Source organism: Zalophus californianus, chromosome 12 (assembly GCF_009762305.2).
Source record: "Zalophus californianus isolate mZalCal1 chromosome 12, mZalCal1.pri.v2, whole genome shotgun sequence".
NCBI lineage: Eukaryota > Metazoa > Chordata > Mammalia > Carnivora > Otariidae > Zalophus > Zalophus californianus.
This window is the reverse complement of record NC_045606.1, coordinates 21155272-21172930: the sequence shown is the minus strand read 5'-3', so window position 1 is coordinate 21172930 and position 17659 is coordinate 21155272. Positions and strand designations below refer to the sequence as shown.

At 38.5% G+C, this 17659-nt stretch overlaps 1 protein-coding gene across 3 annotated transcripts in view; it reads right to left on the bottom strand.

The window, feature by feature from the left end:
• The window catches only part of CCDC146 (coiled-coil domain containing 146), a 124382-nt gene that overhangs the window by 98625 nt on the left and 8098 nt on the right, over positions 1-17659 (bottom strand). For 2 of the 3 annotated variants that reach the window (XM_027573875.1, XM_027573876.2), the window contains exon 2: positions 4799-4968. In XM_027573875.1, the coding sequence (XP_027429676.1) occupies positions 4799-4957 (159 nt within the window). In that variant the 5' untranslated portion in view covers positions 4958-4968. Of the gene's footprint in view, positions 1-4798; positions 4969-10628; positions 10733-17659 lie in introns of those variants that run through there. The other variant, XM_027573877.2, reaches the window with a different exon arrangement.

Here is a 17659-nt window from a genome sequence, read left to right as displayed (position 1 = left end):
GGCCAAAGACATAACTACGACTGGCACAAGAATTATTTTCAAGAAATGAAGAGAAGGAAGGTTCTTGGTGAAAAACAAAAAGCCAAAAGGCTTAGGCAAATAATTGCATGTTTTGATTTTGGCCCTTGGCATTAAAACAAGAATGACTTTCTGGCTTCCAAGTCTTGGAAAAAACTTCAACATCTGACACATTGACATTTGACACCTGAGGTCACACTTACAAATCAGTGGTACTTTACATAACAATGTACAGACAGAAAGAGGAATCCTAACTTGGGGAATACCATGAAAGCTATAACTTGTGTTAAGCCTGGGTGTGCCACAGCATCTAGTAAGATGCTTTGAACAGAGAGACACACAAACTATTTGTTGAAAAAATGATTTTTTAATGCTAAATATTTACTGCTTGCCTCTGTGCAAGGTCTTGAGCCAGGTGCCGCCTAGGATACAAATAAAATAACACATAGTGCTTGCCACTGTATTGGACAACAAGAGTTATATATGGCCCTCAGAGTGTATGTTGGTATAATCTTTTTGGAAAGCTATTTGAAGTTATCTGCTAAAGCTGAATATAAACCTAGACTATGAGACAGTCACCCCACTCCTAGGTATACACCCAAAATAAATGAATTCATAAGTATAAGGCATGCACAAGAATGATCATGGAACTTTGTTCATAGTCATCCCAAACAGGAATGGACAAGCTAATTATGGCATATTTACATTTAAGAACGCTATACAGCAGTAAAAAAGAATGAACTACGGCCACACACAATGCAAGGATGAATTTCAAGGACAAAATGGTGAGCCAAAGAAGCCAGACACAAAGAAACACAGACTGTATGATTCCCTCGGTATGATATCTAAAAAGAGGCAAAGCTTATGTGTAGTCATAGATCAGAATAGTGGTTAACTTTGGTGGGGGCAATGACCAGGAAGAGTCGCAAGGGACACCTCTGGGTTGTAGGAAACATATCTTGATCTGAGTGGGAATGTGGCAAGAATGGAGAACAGACAAATTGAAAAGAGATATTTATCTGTCAAACTAACAGAGAGCACACAGGAGGAGAATTAGGATTGGGAGAAAGAAGGATGAGTTTGGTTCTGAACGTGTCGGTTATAGGGATATGTAAACATTCACCAAGCTACACAAGTACATATGTTAGATAACAAAAAATATTTTTTGATAACAAAAAATTTTCAAATAAAAATAAAATTGAGCACTATCAAATTTTAATAAGACAAGAAAAATCTATGGAGCGTCAGGCTTCATAGGTAGGCAGCAATGGCAGAGTTGGGGAGCAGACGTCCAGCATTAAACCACACAGTCCACTGCTGGGAACCTTGTAGCTTAGTTCCCAAGCACCACTTGGAACAAATTATCCCAAAGTGTGAATTAATACAGTGTAGTTCCTGCCCTGTTAGGTCTTATTGATTAATACAATCATTAATCATCGATTAATTAATGATTAATCTCATTGGTTAATACAATACAATTAATACATCACAGTGTCAGTGGGGAATTCTAAATTTTCCATGCAAAGTATTATATGAAAAGAAGATATTCAATAAATCTCTGTTAATGACCAGTAACAGGTGATAGGTATAGCCTACAAATGCTCAAATAGTTGAGAGGTGGTAGGAAACACCGGCAAAATTTCTCCAAGGACATGGGAATTGAGCCAGACTCTAAAAGGTGAAGAACAGATGCAGGGGTTGCAAAGTATGGCCTCTACAAGTATTTGGTTTGATTTCTTTTAGTGTGAATGGCACAGTCTTTCAAGATGCAATGGGACCAGGAGTATTTCTGGACAGCCATAACCTTGCATCATGCTTTGTGAGTATGTGCCAGTTTCCTAGGCATCTGAATGTGGGAGAGTCCCTGCGAAGGAGTGCACCATAACCAGAAGATCATGAGAGGCTAAGTGAATTATTAGATGCCACACGTGGTTTGGACCCAAATCACACAGTGCTATGAACACCATACTGACCGTATTCTACAGGCAATGTTAAATGAGACCATGCCATCCGTGTTTTGGTAGTGTGGGCCAATTGCGTGACTAGCATTGATAACAATAAATGCTGTAAGCGGCTTCTGGCTCTTTCAATGTGATGCCAAGCATCTGGACCTTTGGAAGTGGATTTCTGACTGCTTTCTTTCAGTTGCCGTCTGAACTCTTGCTATTCTGCAAATATAGCTTCTGTTCGGATAACCGAAGGAAGGACGCTTATATAAAGTGGGTCACAAACGTTGTTAAGACTCATAAATCTGAGAGGAATGTTGAAAGAATTAGTAAATAAAGCTATAGATGCCAACAGAAACAATTTCAGTGGTGTTTCTTATGGAAATAAAGTTGTTTGACACCAAGAATCATTCTGCAAGATGATTGGCCTGAGGAACTGTCATGCAGAATTACTGGTTTCATTACTGATGTAATTTTACACTACTCAAAAGGGTAGATAAGACCATTCTTTGACACTATAGTCTAAGGTATCCACCTTCTCAGGGGCTAGTCATACCCAATGATTAATAACTACAATTTATGCATACATGTACCCTGAGAGATTCTTGAGATAGTTAATAAATTGCTACATTGAACATCAATATGCGGGAGAAGTTGTCCTAGGTTCACCTTTGTCTTTACAAAACAAACCTTCCATGCTTCTTTATCTATGCCTTAAAAAACTTGGCTATAATTTTTATTATTTAGTGTAACCTTTAGTAGAAATGAACTCTAGCCTTATTTTTTATTTGATAGAATTGTTAAGGGTAGTGGTATAAAAGTAGAAATTCTTTCGCAAAAAGTTGAATATACAATGGATTTTAGCAGAAATAGAGAACCCTGGTTACTTAAAAATATGAAGACTAAAGATGTGGATTCATGGTTTTAAATATATAAATATAGATAAAGAAATAGATATAAATTTGTGGATAAATACACGCGTGCATCTGTTGCCTAGCTCTGTCTGCTGAGAGGACTTAGAAGCAACGACAGACTGGTAGCTATGAGCATACCCAGCATTGAGGTCTAAGTTTGCAAATACATCATTCTCCACTAAAAGGAACCAGGGATCCTTTGGGAAATTTTGAGAATTCCAGGGTTGGAGCAAAGAAAATGCAAGAAGAGTCTGGAAAACATTCTTATGACAGAAAGTAAATAATTACACAAAGAATCATAGGGTCATGTCAAAAGGACAAGTGAGTTTTCTTGAAGGGATGTACAATGGCCAAATCAGGGAAAATTGAGACATCAAAACAAATAATGACGGTAATGGATTATAACCCATTGAAAAGAATAAGAACTCATAGGGAGAGATAGATAGATAGATAGATAGATAGATAGATAGATAGATAGATAGATAGATAGGAAAAAGGTAGACAGAACTAAAGAAAAGAAGGTTCTTCCTTACAGTAGGAAGCCAACTAATAAATGTAGAAGGAATAATGGAATTAGACAATCATCATTTGGCAATCATCATAATAAGAACCGATTTGGGCAAGTATCATCAAGAATGTAAAACTAGTAGGTGAAAATCTTAGGAGGAATAGGATACTTAAATCTCAGTCTCAGAGTATCTCCCCATAGGTGCTTATTAATTTCAAACAGAAAAATAACAACTGTACAGAGGAGGAAACTGTGAAAGTCACTGCCTTGACCAACTGATCAAAATTCACACCACCAGTAACAGGACAAGTTGCTATCTTGTGTTCCTGACATGATGTTTGTATATATAAAATAAAAACTCAACAGCAGTGGCAGCAATTGTTTCAAATATTTACACCAACAAGGTATTTGGGTGGAGATTTGGCTTTGCTTCTTGGTTTTGAATGAACTCTGGTTTTGTTCTAAGACTTTTTAAGCTTATTCTAATTTTTATTTTTTTTTAAAGATTTATTTATTTCAGAGACAGAGAGCAGAGGAGACTTTTTAAGCTTATTCTAATTTTTATTTTTTTTAAAGATTTATTTATTTCAGAGACAGAGAGCAGAGGAGGGGCAGAGGGAGAGGCAGAGAATCCCAAGCCGACTCTCCACTGAGTGTGACCCAAGGCGGGGCTCGATCCCATGACCCTGAGATCATGACCAGAGCCAAAACCAAGAGTTGGACACTCAACTGACTGAGCTACCCAGGAGCCCCTAAGCTTATTTTTATTATGACTATCAACTTACTTAGAGGTTTTATTCAGTTACATTCAGTTCTATTTGCACAAAGTTAATAGTCCAGTATAGTTCTCAAGCATGACAAGGTAACAGTTGCATTATGTAGTCAGTTATTATTTAAAAAAGAAACTCTCCTCATATATGGGCATTTCCTAAATGTTCATCTTAGTTTTTTTAAAAATTAGACAATAAGACAAAAATCAGACAAACATCATATTTCCTTTTTTTGCTTCTCTGCTAATACAAAGCAGTATATTTCAATGCTCTACTGCTCTAACGATCAAGATCTTTTATCTTCATTTTATGGAAGTAAATGTAGTATATTCAAGAATGAAAGAAATTTGCTCTTTTATTTCATTTATCCACCTATGGAATGTACTTAAATGACCACATACATGCAAATATTTATTATGCTATGAAAGTGTCAGAACTTACACTACTACGTTAGTACAGGATTGTATGATAAGACTTTGGAAGAGAAGGTGGGGACTATTTTATTTTAAAGTGCTCCAAACTGTGTGTATTGCCTACAGGTTACATGTGATAAGTCATTTTGATAATAATATTAGCTTCATCTGATTTTTAAGTTGATTATGATTCAGGTCTGAGTATAGTAATACATAGAGAGAAACCTACCTCTTGCAGACAAATGAAAGCTGGAGTTGTAGATAAATCAACACATCGCTCATCTTGGATATATATTGTGGGTGCTACAGCACAAATGGGGTCCTCCTGAGCCTTTTCGTCTTTCTCCTCTTCCTCTTCTTGTTCTGTGTCTGTGGTACTGTCTTCCATTTTTCACAATTCTAAAATAAAATCATTCCAGATTCAGCTATTTATGGAAATCTTCACACATAAAGTAAAATTAGTGGAAAATAATGAAAGCAAGCAAAGGTCAGCTGGGGTAAGCTATTCTCCAGTGAAGTTATAGGTCAGTACACTTAGCTATAGATAAATTATAATAAAGACCTCTTTGTTACAAAGATACTCTCCACTGCTACACTCAAATCAATAATTCTAATTTTAAAAAGTAGGCAATTGTGGCATTAATTGGGAAAAAAGTTATATAAGCTCCACGAAAGCAGAAACCCCATTTTGTTTATTGAGCATTATAGTTAACACTCAATTACTATTCATTGATTGGGTAAATAAACATAACATTCACCCTTAAAATATAACACAAAATAATTCAAATTTTTTTTTGGAAACTAAAAACCAACACCCTGCTATGGCCAACACTGCCTGAGGCATGCACCTGTGCACCAGTCCAACAGTTTACTTGCTCGATACCTATATTTTTTGCTGTGGCCACAGCTCAGGCCTATGCTTGTATGTTCTGCCTTGCCACCTCACCCATATCTGCTGCCCATGTGCATGCTTAATTGTCCCGTCAGACTTCCCTTACAAAACATCAGCTCAAGAATAAAATTAAGGATACCAGGAGGGTGACCCTACAGCATTAAACCAAGCTCAGGCCTTTGTGAGAGTGGGTCCTTGTATGACTGCACAAGTCAACGTAGCCAGCCTATGTGCTGCCCATTGATTTGCTCACATATTCAAGTGGACCCAGAGCAATTTCTAAAAGGACCTGTCTTGGCCAGCAAGGCCTCTCCTGGCCCATTTTGGTGGCATTGGGATCGTTGCTCTTCTAAGAGATCTGGTAAGAAGACCCAATTGCATTAAAAAAAAAAAAAAGCCATCCTAATCTTCTGCTATTTTGATCTCTGACACATGTGAATCTGCACTTCTAACAGAAGGGTAAACATGCACTTTTCTCTTGCCAGAGAAGATAACTCCAACTGTCATAAATTAAAGGTCCGGATCTTCTGTTGAACATCTATCATCTCTCATGTCTATCTTATCAGATTAGCTGCTCCCTGATGATGGGATCCCCATTCTTTTAATATGGAAAGCATGTTCTGTAATATGAATCTGGAAGGCATGCTAGGCTCTGGCTCCTAAATTTATTTGTCAAGTGGCCACAGGCATGCCATTTATTCATTAAGTTTCTTTTCCTCCTCTCTAAAATGGGAGTCACAGTAACTAATTTTTCTGTTTCATACAGACACAAATTAAATGGGATCACACCTGTGGACTTACAGCTTCCATTCCGCTATCTCTAATTTTCAAACATAGACATAAATTACACGTACGCTTGTTTTCCTCTTCCTGCTGCAAAAATACTTCATAGGTGGTAGCATGTACTTCCATCAGGAGGCACTAAATGTCTGGTTGTCTTTTGTTTTGTTTTGTTTTTTGTTTTGGCTTCATTTGGTTGTCTTTCTTCATGTGGGATTAATAGCCATCGATATCATTTGGACTCCCACTCCCTTAATACCCGCATATTTTTTTCAGTGCCATAAAGCAGTGTTTTAAAAGAACCTGTTGTTATCAAGGCATCACCACACTTCGATTTTGGCAACTGATCACAGTTTATCATTTAAATCTTCAAGGAGCTGAAAAGGTTTGATTACATATGTAGATTTGTTTGTGTTTATAAGCTAAAATATGTCGGTTCAACCATTTCATGGATGAAAACCTGTTAATGACTATCCCAGAAAAGCATTTCCCTCTGAACATTAGACCATACCTGTTAATGTTAGCTTTTCCTTAAAGAAATATTTCAAATATAAACAAAAATAACAGAATGGCATAATGAATCCTCAAGTATCCATCCACCGCTTTCAATAAATAACAATTCATGGACAATTTTGTTATATCGGAACCCTTCCACCCACCCCTCCACTCTCCGTATAATTTTGAAGAAAACCCACACACATAGACTTAATAATATACCCCGAGGAACTCAGGAATACCATACAGGATAACCCTCACGCCATTGCACACCTGCACGCCCCTCCTTTGCGTGGATGTGCCACAAACTAGTCAAACAACCCCCAAATTATAAACACGTGGAATGTTGCCAGTTTTCTGCTATCGCAGCTTTGCAAAGTATAGTACACATATTTATTTAAAAATATATTTTAAAGGCTCTTGGGATTTGTATAATGGAGATGGCATTAGCTTTCAAAACTTAATTTCAGGCCATCTTGTCAAAGCACTGCTTCCCTAGGCAACAAAAGAAGGGCACTGTGCTGAATTTGTACAGATTCCTCGATCTGCTGAGGTTTTTCAGTCTCCAGGACCTTGAAAACATTCCAAATATTTTCAATCAGGTAAAACATTATACACAGGGAAGTAACGAAAAGACACTATAACAGAGTTCGGATAGACATTATCAGACAAACTTTGACCTTCAGAAAAGAAAGGGAGAGTGAGTAGGAAAGTAAGAAAATACACTAGAGACAAATGCAAAAGTCTCATGTGAACTTAAACCTAAGACACTAATTAATCTAATTAAGTAACAGTTTGGAAAGAGCTTCAGGAGATCGCAAAGTTTAACAGATTAAACAAATATTCAAGGGGTCATTAACGTAGGATTGCAAAGCCTATTATATCAATATCGCCGTGCTCCAGGCAATAGGATTGACAGCTATTAATAAAAAAAAAACAGAATAAGATATATTCTCAGTCTACATAATATAAACAAGAGAATATTTATAAAATATCTAAATTTCTGGTATAGGAAGAACATAGCTATCAAGTATGGTAATTCTAGAGATGTGTATCTCCATAATGCTAAGTCAATCGTTTTATGAGGAGCAATAATTTACAAAGAGGCAAGCAATTTACAATATAAAGAGAAATCAAGGCAGGGAATAACTAGCTCTATATCATACAAGGTAAGGTAAAATAAACCTAAATAAAAAGCAATGTTGTCATACCAACATTGAGATAAGCCTTTAAAAGCAGCCTGTGGCCTGGAATTTAGATTTTTTTTTTTTTTTTTTGGCATTGAGGAGTTATCTGAACTTGTAGAGGTGTTGGTGATAATGAGAGGAATGTTTTGGAAGGGGTGTGAATTTGAAGGCAAGGAGACAATTTAGTGGCTGTGAGTCAGCTCCCTCTGCTATGCGCAGGAGACAGATTCATTGGTGAGCAAAACCAGACCAGGTGTCTGGCCTCAGGGGCGCTCACAGGCTGGTGAGCAAGATAGAAATTAATCAGAGAATCACAGAGATAAAATGTAAAAATAAATATAACTGGAACAGGTGCGATGAAAGCATGGACCACAGAAGCAGGGTTACCATGCACGACACATTTCCAGTAGGCAGGATTCCCATAGCAAATGCCACAGTGAAGCAGCCCTATTGGAAGGTTAGATGCTAAGGATCTGAGCCCAGGCCACACCGTGCTATGCTGTAGGAGTCCGAAGAAGAGAAGACACGGTTTTATGAGGCTTTCTAGAAGGGAGAGGACATGTATCGAGATTTCACACAGAAAAGCAAAAGGCTAGTGAAGGAGAAAGGGAGGTAAATAAAAGCTTTAGTCCTATTCCATATGGCCACGGAGCTTCTTTATCATTTACACTTTGTTTCGGGGTTAAAAGTAAAGCCAAAATAGGAAGCTTCACAAAGAATAATTAAGCAATAAACATTGCACAGGGTATGCCTTGTGTTGTAAGACAAACCACCACTTCCTCTTCTCAAAGGCCAATGAAGTGATCATCATTTTGTGTTTTGATTTTGAACTCTTAAGGAAATTTTTCTTGACAGTTACAAGGAGCGCGTGCAAAAACTAAATGGTCCATGCACCAGAGAATAGGACAGATACACAAATGATGATGACCTTTTGAAGATAAAAGGGCAACGCTTGCTTCAAGAAAGATGTAGCAGGAAACCACGCTTTCGATATTACTTGCCACTGAACCAGCACAAGTTCTGCTCATTTGAGAATAGCAGGGTATCATGTAAAGTCAAAAATGATATGGTCCCACACCATTCTTTTTCATAAGTTAGCTCTTCTGTCTGCTCTGGAAACATGACCACATGCTCCCTTCCCCAGCAGCCCATTGCTATGGGTGAGTTACGGGACTATTTCTACAGTAACTCAGAGCTGGACCTGTTGGAGGAAGGGAGACATCTGGGACAACTGTTTTGTTTGTTTCAGTTTCCTATACTTATTTAAAAACATAAAAATGTCAAAATGAGGTCTCAAAAATTGTGGTATATTTAAAGTTATATGACAAGTGCCTCTCATTCCTGTCAGTGTATCTCTGTGATTATATGCATATTCTCTTTTTTTAAGATAAGATTAAAAGTCAGCATTGAAGGCCTTTTCTGAAAGGCCTCTGGTCCACATATCACAGGCTCAGAATATTCAGCAGCGGATCCCCCATGCAGCCTACAGTTACCTCAGATCCACTTAATCCAACAACATCATCACCAGATACTACCAGTTTGGGAGTCCTAAATGCAACAATCATTGCACTTATTCATGTGTAGATCTTTTATTCACGTACAATTACATAATACTCATTGTTATTATACAAATGTGATTAGACTTGAAACATTTTTTTTAAAGATATAGATACAGACTTCAGGTCCTGTTTTTAAGAAGAGGGGTAGAAAAGCTTTGTCATTCAAAACAAACCTAACAAATCAAACCACAACTTCTTTCTGTTCCTAAAAAAATGAAAAGAAAAAATAAAAAAAAAACCTCTCTCTCTCAAAAAACCAAACCAAACCAAACCAAAAACCCTGTAAAAAAAACTCCAGTCTGGGACAGAAAAAATAAAACCATTGCAGTTCAGTATGTACAGATAAAATTTGCCTCATAACTGAAGTGTTAAAGTAACAATGTGGGTTAAAAACATACATACACAGACATAAAAGAAAACTCTTGAGAGGAAGCTCCAAGTGCATATCTAGCCTTAAAGTAAAGGTTCACAGTATTAGTTAAATCTTAAATTATATGCATACGTAACCAATGAGGAGCCTGTTCACTGCCCGCGAGTGCAGAGAACCAAAGACTGTCATAAGATAAGCTCCCTCCTTGGGAGGGAAGGAAGCTGAGAGAGCTCTAGGCCTCCTCCCAACTCATTTCACTGTCCTTTTGCCTCCCGCTGCATACTACCCTCCAGCATCAAACACAGACCCAAGAAAAGTTATTCTCTTTCTCTTTAAAACTTATTATTTTTTCGTTTTTCTCAGAAACCCACACAGTCGAAATGAGCTCCATATTACTCACTTCTGAATGGGTATAACATACAGGGTCATGATGGGAAGACCACCCACTTGGATGACTGTCACAGAAACAGACGTGATTCTTGTCTCTAACATAGGCTCCTGGTGGCCCTCATCAGCAGGTGGGCACTCCTGCCCAGCGGTCGTTCACCCTCTGCACTTAGTAATAGCATTTATATAGCCCTTCACAGTTTAAATGAAGCTTTCCTTCATACTATTTCACTTTATTCTTACAACAACCATGTCCATAACTATTATTATCTCCATTTTACAGACAAGGAAATTGAAGGTCAGAGAATATAAATGATGTGCCCAAGATCACACAGCAATAAGTGGCAGGATTTATTCAAACTCAGGTCCACTGGCTCCAAATCCCTTACCCTTTATACCATATAGGACTCTTGCCGTGGCCTTGATAAAACCCTTTCCTCTTAGCCTCCAATAATGGAAAGCAGGATCAAGGATACAGCAGGTTAAAGGAATTTGACTACTGTCACTGCAAAGGTGTAAAGCTAAGACCCCTTTAGCAAAGAGCAGGCCAATATGATGTAAGACAATTCTATGTAGAACAGTGATCATTAGGCGGTCCATGAGGTGGTAAGACTGAGCTGTGCAAAACAATGGGCTATAGAACTTGTTGCTATAGTTACAAACCAAAGGAAAGCTTTCACATACACAAAGTGTGGCAAGAAGCACTGGTCTTATATCTGCAATAATTTACAGTCATTCTACAAGTCCAGTCAGGCTTCAGAAATTCAAAGGATGCCTGAGAGGCCCTATCAGTTCCCTTACTGGTTACCAAATAATTTGGTAGTGAGCAGAAACAGTTCCAAATCCTGTGGGAGGTTTGGAATGCTCAAATAGGTCTGAAGTTGACAGTCTTCCAGAAGGTCCGCGAAGCAGAGATTCTATATGTTTGCGTGCGATCTAGAATCTTCACATTGCAGGCCATTCCTTACTTTTGCTACAAAAATGTGCATGTTTTTGAAATTCTTCTGTCACCTTTGCTTAAATTTTTAAAAACATACCTGAAATCCTATTCATAGCATTACAATACTAGTCTGTGTGTCCTGTCTAATTAGGTCATTGCCTTGCAAACCTGCTCTTCAATTTACGCCTTTCCTCTTCCCCATATGCTAGTCAGTAGGAATTGTGAGTCTAGACGGGTCTGTTTCCTCGGCAAGGAGCTTCATGTAGATGGGCTATCGCGGCTGCCTCCCAAAGGCAACAGCCCTGGCTTCTCCCTTACTCATCACCGTGGTGGTCGTTGTCTTCCTCCTCCTCTTCCTGTTATTTCATCTAAGACTAGGATTAGTGGCTTTAACTTAGTCTCCCAGGATGACAGCATGGGGTAATGGAAATGAGTACTTTGAAGTTCATCAGTTCAGGCTTGAATCTCATTTCTCCCCCTCCTGTGTGACCTTGGGCAAGATGTGCAACCTCTAAGTGGAGAGTTAGTTCCTCAACTGCAAGATGATTTATGGGTTGTTGGGAAGATTAAATGGAACAAAAACTCAGCCCAGACCCAGCATGTAGTCCTCAATAAATGTTAGCTCCCTCCCACCACTGTCTGTTTTTTGTTTTGTTTTGTTTTGTTTTCATGTGAAATATGCCTTAAATGATTTTGACAGGGATCAAATAAACAGAGGTCAGCCTGGGACTGGATCAAATGGTTTAGAAAACTATAGGTTGGGTCTCCTCTAGCATGAATTTGTCCCAGAATACATCCTTAGGATCTGGTGTGAGAGTCCTGGTAAGCCTAACCTTCAAATCCCACTATGAGATGTTTTCATCTAGGGAAAGAAAGACTATGTAGGATATTGGGTACTGAGGAATATTTGTATTTGCCAAGTATTTGGGTCCTTGAAAGAATATGTGTCAACTCTTAGGGCAGGGCCAGCTTTAGACAATAAGTAGGCAAAGTTCCCTCTCCCATGTCTAGAAATTTCATAGCCTCCTCTCTTCATTGCCTAAGTACTTCCTGTTCTCAGGCTTCCCCTGACCCTGAGCAGATCTCCACTTCAGTCTTCCTTCCCTTGGGCAGCATCCCTTACTCAATTTCTTTCCTTCCTCTAAAAGCAAAGGTTCTTACATTCATTATAGGGTTAGAAGAATATTTACCAAGCCAATTTTTCCTACTTTACATCGTCAGAGGAAGTTAAAAATAAAAATAAACAACAACCAAAAAAAAAAAAAAACCAAAAACCCTCTCTGAGCTGGGGAGCCAGGAGAGTTGGCACGGGCCCCTGAGGCATCCTGTCTGCCCAGGACAAGACTCAGGAAATGAAATAGTGGAACTCAGACATTCAAGAACATCGGAGAGATACTGTGCCCCTTCTCACAGGTGAGAGGTGGGGGAAGTGGCAAGGCTCCACACCATCACTGATCCTACCCCTGCATGTGCTGAAACACTAGGCAGAGAAGGCCCGAGACAGTACACAAAGTGGCATGGGACAGATACTGAGGGCTGGCTGAGTGTGCTACATCCCAAGCGCCCTTGACATTGTGATGAAAGACAGGGCTTCAGAAAGCTTTGCGGCCCATACAACTGAGAACCAGATGGGGATGCAGAATTCTCAGGAGATGCTAGCAAGGAGACCCAAGCGTGAGACCCAGGTGGATGCACATCTCAAGAGGAAACAGCATGGTCAGACACCAACCACTGACCAGACAACCATCCTGAAGCCATAATGCTACCTAATAACACTGAACTTGGGTCTCACACCTAAGAGGAAGAGAGAAAAAGATGAATTAAGTGGGGTTCTTTTAGTCAGCTTTATGGAGATATGATTTATGTACAATAAAACTCACAATTTTAAGAGTACAATTTGATGAGTTTCTACAAACATTGACAGTTGGGTAGTTACTGCCACAAACATTCCCGTTTGTAGAGAGCAAAATGGAGTCTCTCCTGTCAAGCAGGAGACTGGGTCAGGCAATGACGCAAGCAGTTAAAGTACTACAGCTAGGAGATATCACCGGGACCAACGTCAGCTGACGACACCCCAGAACTGATAACACGCAGAACCAGAGGAGGTCTGCAGAGATCCAAAACTGATGAAATCCCTTTAAACAGGGAAGGATTTTGGCAGCAAACTGTCAGACTCTGCAGACATGACCCCTCTACGTCTGACCACTTAAAAAAGGCAATTGCCGCGGATGGATCTCCAAACAGAACCGAGATCCTTCCCTGCTGGAACATCAGAAGCAGTGAGTGCCAAGAGCTGACCCGGACCAGACGGAGGCCTCAGCTCAGCTGCACCCCCCAGACTGACATCATGTTTGGTTTGTTCACTTCTGGCCCTCTTCTGTTATCTTGTTTGTTGTGTGGCTTGTCTTCGGTCCTGCTTTGTGTGCCACGTAAGGAGCCAAGTTTAATCACATGGGGAAATGTCATTGAGTTTGGAATCTTGAGCCTGCTTTATAACTGTGATTTAACTTTGCTTTATGATTGAATAGAGCTGACATTGTGGAAAGACACAGCTCGTGTGTGCGCCTTCCTAGCGTGCTGACACCATTGCTCCAAAAGTTTCCTTTGTGTGCCTTTACAATCCGTGCCCCCTCCTATCCCCCCATGCCTGCCATCCCAGGCACCTTGTAACATCTAGTTTTGCCTTTTCCAGTATTTTAGGGAAATAGAATCATAGATTTTTTTGGCTTCTATAATTTAGCAACTTTTCTGAGGTTTATCTACATTGCTGTGGACATCAATATTTCATTCCTTTTACTGCCGAGTGGTATCACACTGTACAAATACACCACAATTTATTTGCCGTTTCACCAGTTGATAGACATTTGACTTGTTACTCGTGTTTGGCTATTATGAATAAAGTTGCTATAAACATTTGAATGTAAGTATGTATGAATGTATGTTTTCATTTTTTGTGGGTAAATATCTAGGAATGGAATTACTGGGTCATATGGTAAGTATATGTTTAATTCTATACAAAACTGTCAAATTGTTTTCCAAAGTGGCTGTACCATTTTGTATTCACACCAGGAACAAGTGGACACCAAGTTTCCCACTGATCCATGTCCTTATACACTTGATACTGTCAGTAGTTTTAGTTTTAGCCATTCTGGTAGCTGTGTAGTGGCATCTAATTTTAATTTTTAATATGTCGTTTTAATTTGCATTTCCATAATGACTTATTGATGTGGAACATCTTTTTTTTTAATAATTTTGTATTGTTATGTTAATCACCATATCACCACCAATCATTAGTTTTTGATGTAGTGTTCCAAGATTCATTGTTTGTGCATAACACCCAGTGCTCCACACAGAATGTGCCCTCTTTAATACCCATCACCAGGCTAACCCATCCCCCCACCCTCCTCCCCTCTAGAACCCTCAGTTTGTTTTTCAAAGTCCACCGTCTCTAATGGTTCATCTCGCCCTCCGACTTACTCCCCTTCATTCTTCCCCTCCTGCTATCTTCTTCTTCTTTTTTTTTCTTAACACATATTGCATTATTTGTTTCAGAAGTACAGATCCGTTATTCATCAGTCTTGTACAATTCACAGTGCTCACCATAGCACATACCCTCCCCAATGTCTATCACCCAGCCACCCCATCCCTCCCACCCCCCACCACTCCAGCAACCCTCAGTTTGTTTCCTGAGATTAAGAACGCCTCATATCAGTGAGGCCATACGATACATGTCTTTCTCTGATTGACTTATTTCACTCAGCATAACACCCTCCAGTTCCATCCACGTCGTTGCAAATGGCAAGATCTCATTCCTTTTGATGGCTGCATAATATTCTATTGTGTATATATACCACATCTTCTTTATCCATTCATCTGTCGATGGACATCTTGGCTCTTTCCACAGTTTGGCTATTGTGGACATTGCTGCTATAAACATTGGGGTACACGTACCCCTTTGGATCCCTACATTTGTGTCTTTGGGGTAAATACCCAGTAGTGCAATTGCTGGGTCATACGGTAGCTCTATTTTCAACTGTTTGAGGAACCTCCATACTGTTTTCCAGAGTGGTTGCACCAGCTTGCATTTCCCACCAACAGTGTAGGAGAGTTCCCCTTTCTCCACGTCCCCGCCAACATCTGTCATTTCCTGACTTGTTAATTTTAGCCATTCTGACGGGTGTGAGGTGGTATCTCATGGAGGTTTTGATTTGGATTTCCCTGATGCCGAGCGATGTTGAGTACTTTTTCATGTGTCTGTTGGCCATTTGGATGTCTTCTTTGGAAAAATGTCTGTTCATGTCTTCTGCCCATTTCTTGATTGGATTATTTGTTCTTTGGGTGTTGAGTTTGATAAGTTCTTCATAGATTTTGGATACTAGCCCTTTATCTGATATATCATTTGCAAATATTTTCTCCCATTCTGTCGGTTGTCTTTTGGTTTTGTGGACTCTTTCTTTTGCTATGCAAAAGCTTTTTATCTTGATGAAATCCCAATAGTTCATTTTTGCCCTGGCTTCCCTTGCCTTTGGTGATGTTTCTAGGAAGAAGTTGCTGTGGCTGAGGTCGAAAAGGTTGCTGCCTGTGTTCTCCTTTAGGATTTTGATGGACTTCTGTCTCACATTCAGGTCTTTCAACCATTTGGAGTCTATTTTTGTGTGTGGTGTAAGGAAATGGTCCAGTTTCATTCTTCTGCAGGTGGCTGTCCAATTTTCCCAACACCATTTGTTGAAGAGACTGTCTTTTTTCCATTGGACATTCTTTCCTGCTTTGTCAAAGATGAGTTGACCATAGAGTTGAGGGTCCATTTCTGGGCTCTCTATTCTGTTGATGTGGAACATCTTTTTATGGGCTTAAATGCCATTTGCATATCTTCTTAGATGAAGTGTCTATTTACTATGTTTTTCCCAGTAAAAAAATCAGGTTCTTTTGTTTCCTATTAATGTTGTAAGCATTCTTTGTGTCTTCAGGATACAAGCCCTTTATTAATATGTTTTGTAGATATTTTCTCTCAGTCTCTCCCAATCTCTTCATTTTCTTAGCATTGTCTTTTTGAAGAGCGAAATTTTTTAATTTTGAGGAAATCCAGTGTATTGTTTTTTTCTTTTATGGTTCACGTTTTGTATCTTAAGAAATCTTTGCCAAACTCAAGGTCACAAGATTTTCCCCTATATTTTCTTCTAGAACTTTGAGAATTTTAGCTCTCCTACTTGCATCTTTTATCGTTTTCAAGTTTTTGTGTGTGGTGTGAAGTAAGGGTTGATATTCTTTGCAGGGAGGGGCATATGGATATCTAGTTGTTCAGCATGATTTGTTAGGAAAAATATCCTCTTCCCATTGAATTATCATGGCACCTTTTTCAAAAATCAAGTGGCCAAATATGTGTTCGTCTATTTCTATGTTCTCTATTCTGTTTCATTGATTTATGTCTATTCTTATACCAATATAACATTATATTGATTATTGTAGCCCTGCAGTTAAGTCTTAAAATGAGGTAGTATAAATCCTCACACTTAGTTCTTTTCTCAAAATTGTTTTGGCTCCACTATGTACTTTTATTTCCATATATATTTTAGAAGCAACTTGTCAATTTCTATTTTTTAAAAAGCCTGTAGCAATTTTGACTGAGCAATGAATCAATACATTAGTGTGGGGTGATATGCCACTTAACATTGAGTCTTATTTTCCTTGAATATGGTTTTGTAAATGATATTATTTTTAAATTTCAATTTCCAAATGCCATTGTTAGTCCTTAGAAATAAAATTGTTTTTTTGTCATTGACCTTGTATCCTGTAACCTTGTGAAACATTTTTATTACTTCAGTAGTTTTGCACAATATTCCTTAGAATTTTCTATTTACATGATCATGCTGTCTACAAATAAACACAATTTTCCTTCTTTCTTTCCAATGTAAATTCCTCTTATTTCTTTTTATTGCCTTGTTACACTATGTAGGACCTCCAGTACAATGCAGAACAAAAGTAGTGAGAGTGAACATTCTCACTTTGTTCCACATCTTAATAGGGAAAGCTTTCAGTCTTTTATAGTTAAGTATGGTATTAAGTGTAAGTTTCCATAGATGGCTGTACGAGGTGGAGGAAGTTTCTTTCTATTCCAAGTTTATGGAGAGTTTATAATAGGAATGGGTATTGAATTTTGCTAATTTTTTTAATCTATTGAGATGATCATGTTTTTCAACAAATGATGCTGGACAACTGGACATCTTTATGTAAAAGAATGCACCTCAAACCATACCCTGCATCATTTACAAAAAGTAAGTTGAAATGAGGGATATACCTGAATGTAAAATCTAAAAGTAAAAGACGTTCAGAAGAAAACATAGGAGAAAATATTCACAACCTTGGTTTGGAAAAAGTTTTTTTGTTTTTGTTTTTGTTTTGTTTTAGATTGGACACAAAACCACAAATCATAAAACAAAAAAATAGATAAACTGGACTTTTTCAAAATCTACAAGATCTCTT